The sequence below is a fragment of the Myotis davidii genome, unplaced genomic scaffold (genome assembly GCF_000327345.1).
Source record: "Myotis davidii unplaced genomic scaffold, ASM32734v1 scaffold73, whole genome shotgun sequence".
NCBI classification, from domain to species: domain Eukaryota; kingdom Metazoa; phylum Chordata; class Mammalia; order Chiroptera; family Vespertilionidae; genus Myotis; species Myotis davidii.
In genome coordinates, this window is record NW_006286675.1 from 2,936,601 (window position 1) to 2,945,242 (window position 8,642).

General features: G+C 43.1%; 1 protein-coding gene across 1 annotated transcript in view; it reads left to right on the forward strand.

Annotated features, from left to right (window-relative positions):
• Positions 1-2,276: 2,276 nt before the first annotated feature.
• Positions 2,277-8,642, forward strand: part of BRK1 (BRICK1, SCAR/WAVE actin-nucleating complex subunit) — a 10,024-nt gene continuing 3,658 nt past the window's right edge. The window contains exon 1 of the mRNA XM_006758259.2: positions 2,277-2,455. Within this exon, the coding sequence (XP_006758322.1) occupies positions 2,338-2,455 (118 nt within the window). The 5' untranslated portion in view covers positions 2,277-2,337. The remainder of the gene's footprint in view (positions 2,456-8,642) is intronic.

The window sequence follows — 8,642 nt, forward strand, 5'->3', positions numbered from 1 at the left end:
GGGCTGGACTCCCCACCACCACCTCCTTGGAATACCAGGTCCAGAAGTACAGGTTCGAATCCCGCTCCCTCCAGCACCTCCCTGCTGCGCTACATCGATGTGCCTTTGATCTAGTTGCAGAGCAGGGGCCTACCCACTTCAAGGGGTGTGGTCAGGAACGTGCTTCAAAATCCCGGGACCGATCGTTAGTTTAAAAGTCTTTATTAAACCTGCTCAGTAGGTGTTCAGGCAGAGTTACCCATACTTCTGAAGGCTTTTGTTGCTGCATTGGAATGAGCCCCGTGCAAGGAGACAGAATGTACTAGTATAAATGCTCGCCTATCTAGAACAAGAAAAAAGATGCATGTCTTCTTCCCTTGACTTCTTGACTGAAAACCTTTCTCTGCTTTCTATTAAACCTCAGAAAGACGATGCTGTCCCATTCTCAACAAGCTGAAAAACGGAACCTTTCACTATAGTAAGAGTGATCCGACAACTTTGACAGCATCACTCAATTACCCGGACCGCTGAGGGAAGACAGATCTACCCAGTTGACTCCTATATCCCTGGTGCCTGGCTACCATAGTGTCTGGCAGTATGCAAGGAGGTACTTGGGAGGAATTAACTAACGGCCCACCTGCCCTTCCCTTAAACACCCAGACGTTGGCCTTGCACTTTGGGAACTATATAACACAGTGATGGTGAACCTTTTGAGCTCAGCGTGTCAGCATTTTGAAAAACCCTAACTTAACTCTGGTGCCCTGTCACATATAGAATTTTTTTTGAATATATTTTATTGATTTTTTACAGAGAGGAAGGGAGAGTGATAGAGAGTTAGAAACATCGATGAGAGAGAAACATCGATCAGCTGCCTCCTGCACATTTCCTGCTGGGGATGTGTCCCCAACCAAGGTACATGCCCTTGACTGGAATTGAACCTGGGACCCTTGAGTCGGCATGCCGACGCTCTATCCACTGAGCCAAACCAGTTAGGGCTAGAAATTTTTTTGATATTTGCAACCATAGTAAAACAAAGATGTATATTTTTGATATTTATTTTATATATTTAAATGCCACTTAACAAAGAAAAATCAACCAAAAAAAATGAGTTCGTGTGTCACCTCTGACACACGTGTCATAGGTTTGCCATCACTGATATAACACAAATTAGAGCTGTCACCTTTCATCTTGCTCTTTGGGTGAAGCTGAAGTGGGGAGACTGGGGACCAGGGGAGGGGTCAGGCTGAGATTCTGGTTTGGAAGGCCAGATAGTCTGAGAAGCTTGTTAAGAACTGTCAGATGGTATGTGTGTGTGTGTGTGTGTGTGTGTGTGTGTGGAAGGAGAGCTAAGTGGAGATTGGAGGGGTCGTCAAAATGCAGAGATGGGCAGAGAAGGGCAGAGAATGACGACTCTTGGAAGAGACTAAAATGATTTTGAATTACAAAACTTTTTTTCAGTAAGTTTTTAATTTTCCACTTGTTTTAAAAGCAAATAAGATGGGTGTTTTTATTGCACAGTTGTTTTTAAATATATTTTTTATTGATTTCAGAGAAGGGAGAAGGACAGAGAAATAGAAACATCAATGATAATAGAGGATCATTGACTGGCCGCCTCCTGCACGCCCCACACTGAGGACTGAGCCCGCAATCCGGGCATGTGCCCTGACTGGGAATCAAACCGAGACCTCCTGGTCCAAAGGTTGATGCTCAACCACTGAGCCACACTGGGCGGGCAGGATATTGTTTTCCATTGTTTTTCAGAGAGCGGAAGAGAGGAAGGGAGGGAGGGAGGGAGGGAAACATTGATGTGAGAAAAACACATTGACTGGTTGCCTCCCGCATACAACCCTGAACTCACCTGCGCTCGATCTTGTCATTAATTTACAAATTTCGCCCCGCTGGGTATTATTGTGATATATATATATACATATATATATAAACATTTTGTTCATTTGATAAATGTAAGGTGGAACATCATATTCTGTTGTTGAAAAGCATTTTAAAAGTAACTTGGGCTTAATGTGATTTAATCGATTATGCCCAACTTACTGCTGACACAGACCATAACCTAAGTCTGGAGCAGCTGACGGAGTGGGAGGGTGACGCGGGCCCACGCTCCCGCCAACCGCCAGCGACCCAGTATTGCGGTGGGTGGTGGGCTCCTGGCGCATGCCCACTCCATTTTCCCGGTCGGAGTTGAGCAGAGCCAACGCCGGCGAGGACCTCACGTCGCGCAGGCGCATCGCGATGCCAGCTGATACGTGGGTGCCGAGGGAGGGTGTGGGCTGGCGGCGCAGGCGCACGGGCGTGCTGGAGGATCGGGGCGCCTGCGCAGTCGTACTTCCTTAGGCGGCGGCCATGGCGGGACAGGAGGATCCTGTGCAGCGGGAAATTCACCAGGACTGGGCGAACCGAGAGTACATTGAAATCATCACCAGCAGCATCAAGAAAATCGCGGACTTTCTCAATTCGTTCGGTCAGTGGGCAGGCCGCGGGCGGCGGAATGGAGGGAGGTCTCGGAGGTTTGGCCGGGCGCTGAGAAGCTTTGACGGGCTTTCTCCGGGAGACCTCGACTCTTGCTTTTCTCTTCCTCCTCCTCCAGGCCCCACCTTCCTCCTCCTTCCCTGACCCCACGCTCCACTGGGCAGTCCCTGTAGGGTTACTCTGCTCCACGCTGAGCTCATGGGCCTTATTGCCATTACTCCGGATCCGTTGGCAAGTTCTTCCTTTTCCCAGACAGTCCTGCCTCTGATCTCAGACACGTCAGGCAGCCCCATCCATCCTGGGCGTCCTCTCGTCAGTAGTCTTCTTGCTTCCTTGGCGCCCCGCTTCCCTTCCAGTTCCCACTTGTATTCAGAGTGCACCCTCTAGTCTAGAACCTAGCCGTGGCCGTGTCGCTGCGCTGTAGATAGACCCGTGCCGGTTCCCCATCTCCTTCAGGTTCGAGTGGAAACCTTGAGCGCCATGCCTTTTACTGCCTGCCCCCGTTCAGCCTTCTCCGGTCCGTTCCTTCCTATCTCCCCTGTTGGCTGTGCTGAGAGTGGTAGGGGGTAAGGTCAGAGGTCAGGTCCAGGTCGTGTGGAGTCATGGAAATCTTCTGTGTTAGTATCTAGCCGGCAGTAGGTGTTCTTTCTGCTTCTGGCAAAATCTTTCCTAGGCATGGCCCGCTCATGACAGTCCGTATTCTTCTGGACAGCAATCCTGTAACAGAACCCCATCCCATGTCCTTCAGATGTTTAAGAACTGGGTATACTTAGTGATCGATCACAAGGTGTCGGGGCCACATCTAGTGATCTTTTCAAACTCATGTGCTCTGTTCCACGAATTCAGCAAAAGTAAGCAATTTAAGTAGGGGAAATGATCTATTAAAAAAGATGTTAAAATGTATTATTTCCTAGCTAGGGGACTGGTGAGTTCTAAGGACAGAGCATGGAATTTGTCAGAAAGCATTAGCAAGAGAAACTAGTTCTCAGTGCAAGACTCTCTCAGGACTATGGAGGACACAGAACAAGAACCATTTCCTGAGTCAAATAATTTTTTAAAAATGTTTTTTTATTGATTTCAGAGAGGAAGGGAGGGAGAGAGAGAGAGAGCTAGAAACATCAATGATGTGAGAGAATCATTGATCGGCTGCCTCCTGCATGCCCCACACTGGGGATCGAGCCCGCAACGAATCAAACTGTGACCTCCTGGTTCATATACACTTAACCACTGAGCCTTGCTGGCCAAGCCTGAGTCAAATAATTATTAATATATTTACATATAAGGTATATAGGACTATGAGCTTGATGTATCTTGATATGGTGGACTTCCTCACTTTCCAGGGATTGGGGATGAAGGTAATATTATTGAGAGAATAGTGTGAATTTATATGTCAATAATATATATTCATACAAAAAACTTGCTATAGAGTTTGTAATAGGGAATGGTATCAAGAAAGTATAGATCTCAAATACCTTGAAATTTTTTGAGGACTGAGTGAAGGAACATGGCTTAGTGAAAGATAAGTGGGTTTGGAGACAGGAGACGGAAATTCAAAAAAACTAGACTGATTTTAATGAACTGAAAACATTTGAGAAATACTGATATTTACCCTGATACTCAGATATTCTGAGTTTTTCCTCAGAGATGTTTTTTAAAAAAATTCCATGCAAAATCTTTCAATGTTAGTTCTCATAACTGGTTTCTTCTGCTTTTCCATTAATTAAGGGAGTTCTTCACAGCATTCTTTACTCATAACATTCCCTCAAAAGAAGGACCAGGTAAGAGAAACCAAAAGATTGCATGCTAAGGGAAAGATGGAATAATGACAAGATCATAGCTTTGGTTTTGTCTGGAAAGTCAGTGGAAAATAGTTGGAAACATCACTGACACAGAGTGTTTTAACTTTAAAAAGTAGAATTAAAAAAGACTTCATTCATCTGGTACATAATATTGGATATGTACACATAGAATATCCAAGCAATGCTCTAACCACTGAGAACACCAGCCAGGGCTATATTAACAAACTTTTAATTCACATTTATCTTTGACATAAATCTTCTTGACATATCATAGCCACTAAATTTATATAGTGGGTGAGTCTTGCAACTGACTGAAAATTGAAAAATCTGAGCTTAGTATTTGCCAAGGAGAAATATATTTTTTTCTTACTTTATTAGCAAAGAAATACCTGCTCTGAGATTTTATCAAATGTGTGTGAGTCACATTTTGTGATTAGATAGAGAATAAAGACTTTTCTTTTTATTCAAGATTTCCAACAAGTCTTAGGCTGAGGAAATAGACACAGAATTCTAATCTTTAGGAGCTGGAAGAAATGGCTTCCCTTAGCTGGCTGTTATTCTCCCTTAAAGTGATAGCAATGACCTGATGTTTGGAGTAATTACTAGGTGGTTTTTGAAAATTTTATTCATTTATTTACTTATTTATTTTTAATATATTTTTTATTTTAGAGAGAGGGATAGAAATGTTAATGATGAGAGAGAAAGAATCATTGATTAGCTACCTCCTGCATGCCCCACACTAGGGATTGAGCCCACAACCCAGGCATGTGCCCTGACCAAGAATTGAACCATGACCTTCTGGTTTACAGGTCGATGCTCTACCACTGAACCATGCCAGGTTTTGAAAAATTAGTAAGAACAGAATTATGAAGCAAGAGTAAAAGTTAAAGCAATCTGACTTAGCAGGTAAAAAGCTGGTGAAAACTTTTAGTTTAGGCAAAGACCAACAGGCTGAGAAACTGGATAAATCATAAGAATACGCTTGAGTATACTGTCCTGGTATTGGATGACTCAAGATGAGTGTATAGGGGATGTATTTTTCTATTCTAAGTCCTTAGCATAACTCTTTAGTTCTGATGTGTATCTCTGTGGGGCTTGCATTGAGTTTATGGTACTATGGTTTGGTGGTGCAAAGATTTAATAGAAGTTTACTTTGAGGACACATCTGGGCTCTTTGGAAATGGCAGCAGTCCCATAATCCTCACCCTGTGCTTTGGAAAGGGAAGTTTTTGCAAGATAGCCAACGGAACAGCTGTCAGAACAGCTTTTACTCTGTGATTCCAGCTGGTGAGAGTAGAGTTACAATCTCTTTGTAGTTTTCTCTTCAGGGTTGGAGGACCACCTGAACCCAAGAATGCACAGATTATAAAGCAGTGATAACATCCTAGCACTAGGCCTATTTTGTATTTGGATCTGAAGTTTCTAAAAATAGATTGTCGTAGATGATGGTTTTGTTTTTTTAAATATGTTTTTATTGATTTTCTTTTAGAGAGAGAAGAAGGGAGAGGAAGAGAGAAATAGAAACATAGATTGGCTGCCCCCTGCACACCCCCTTCTGGGGATGGAGCCAGAAACCTGGCCATGTGCCCTGCCAGGGAATTGGGGATTGAACCAGCCACCTCTTGGTGCATGGGTTGATGCTTCACCACAGAGCCACACTGGCCTGACAGATGATAGTTTTTTATTTTTATATATTTTTTTCTGGGTTCTAAAGCTAGAGAAGTGTAACAAAAAATAGAGAATGTGACTATTTTTAAATCTCAGTTTTTATACTTCACCGACAGATATAGCAATATACCATGCCTGTTGTGATCCAGCTGTGGATCAGGTGTCATGGAAAAGAGAAAGTAAAAATAAATGGACAAATTTTTAAAAAATTAGAATTTTGTTGGAGAAATAAGACTTACCTGCAAAAATAATTCAAGAGGCCGAAACTGGTTTGACTCAGTGGATAGAGCGCCGGCCTGCGGACTGAAAGGTCCCCGGTTCGATTCCGGTCAAGGGCATGTACCTGGTTGCAGGCACATCCCCAGTGGGAGATGTGCAGGAGGCAGCTGATCGATGTTTCTCATCGATGTTTCTAACTATCACTCTCCCTTCTTCTCTGTAAAAAGTCAATAAAATATATTTTAAAAAAATAATTCAAAAGCAAGACTTGATTTTTGTAGGCTAAGGCTATGTGCATGAGTTCAGAGAAGGAGCTGTTTGCTAACTGGCATTTGTCAGCAGTGATAATGGATATAATTGTCCCTCCTTATTGACTGTTTCACTTTCTATAGTTTCAGTTACGGTCAACTGTGGCTTGAAAATATTAAATGGAATATTCCAGAAACAGACAATTTTATAAATTTTAAATTGTGTGTCATTCTGAGCAATGTGATGAAATCTATTACTGTCCCACTCTGTTCTGTCCAGGACATGAATCACCTCCCTTTGTCCTGCATAGCTGCGCTATATATACTAACTGTCTGTTAGTCACTTAGTACCCAGCTAGGTTACTGCCATGGTTTTACAGTGCTTGTATTCAAGTAGCCCTTATTTTACTTAATAATGACCCCAAAGCACAAGAGTAGTGATGCTAATAATTCTGGTATGCCAAAGAGAAGCCATAAAAGTGCTTGTTATATATGGTCAGTAGCCTAACACTATATCACAGTGCCTACGATGTCATTCTCACCTCACATCGTCTCATCACATGGGTATTTTGTGTATTCATCACAAAAAGGATGAATATCTATATCTATATATCTATATATCGATACCTATCACTATCTATCTATCTATCTATCTATCTATCTATCTATCTATCTATCTATAAGCCTAAGCGACTGGCCAACCACCCATTGGCTGGTAGCTATGACGCACAATGACAACCAGGGGGCAGACGGACGCTTAATGCAGGAGCTGCCAAGTGACAGCAACTTTGCAGAGTGCCCTCTCACACTTTGCAACCCCTCAGGGGATGTTGGACTGCTGGTTTTGGCCTGATCCCCGCAGGCCAGGCCGCGGGACCCCCATCTGCCGGAGGGATCCTGCTCAGTCCACAGATGCCCTTCGAGCCCCAGCGCTGCCCCAGGTGCAGCTGGCCAGGGAGGGACTATGGAAGGTTGGCTCCAGGGCGTGTCCAGCCCATCTCACCCAGTCCTGCCCTGCTGGCCACCTTCTAATTAATTTACTTTCAGTGTGCATGAATCCGTGCACCAGGCCTCTAGTAGTACAATAAGAAATTTTGAGAGAGACCACGCTCACGTTACTTATTGTTATAATTGTTCCATTTTATTAAGAGTTATTATTAATCTCTGTATGACCAGTTTATAAATTAAACGTGGGATGCATTACCCGTGGTTAAGGGGGGATTACTATATTACATCATCAAGCACCCTGAGAAGGACAACTGGCATTTTCAGTTAAAGTCTGGTGATAATGTTCACATAAATGCACTCTGGTTTCAGATTTGTTCAGCTGCTGAATGCTTTCCTTATGTTTTATTTGAACCAGTATGTACTTAATGTATATAACTGAAGTTTCTAGAGTTGAACAATTTGAATTTCTCAACACTGCTTATTCATGTAGGCCACTAGCATCATGTTGTTCTTGGATTCTGATTCATGACCAGATTGACAGAGCTAGAACAGAACAGCAATCCAGGAAGGAAACCTCCCTCTTACCACCCTGCTTCTTTGGATATTTTTGGTTCGTTTTTATGGGAAATGACAGATTGTCAGTGATAACATTCATGTTGTTACTGAATAGCATACATGATGTGCCTTTGAGCTTCTAAAAACCACACTGAAAGAGACTTGGTCCTGTTGGGCAGTCATGGCAAAGTATATCCAGGAAAAGTAGGGTGCTGAGGTGCTTCTACTTAAGCTAGACCTGGGAATTAGAAGAAGCAGTACTAGCACATAAAAGGACAAGATTGAAAAGAAGAATGAAGAGCCCTGGCCAGTGTAGCTCAGTTGGTTGGAGTGTCATCCCGTACACCAAAAGGTGGAGGGTTCAATTCCTGGTCAGGGGTTCAGTTCCTGGAGGGTTCAATTCTTAGATAGGGGTGTGTATGGGAGGCAGCTGATTGATGTTTCTCTCTTCCTTCCTCTCTGTAAAATGAATTTTTAAAAATTATTTTTAAAAATTAAAGAAGAATGTCCAGAATAGGCAAATCCATACTCCCATATGCACCCCAGCTGGGGATTGAACCCACAACCTAGGTATGTGATCTGATCAAGAATCAAGCCTGCAATCTTTTGGTGTATAATATGATGCTCCAACCAACTGAGCCACCTGTCCAGAGCACTAGTAGAGGTTTCCTTTAGAGATTACGAAAATTAGATTATGGTGATCACTGCACAATTCTGTAAATATTCTAAAAACCATTGAATT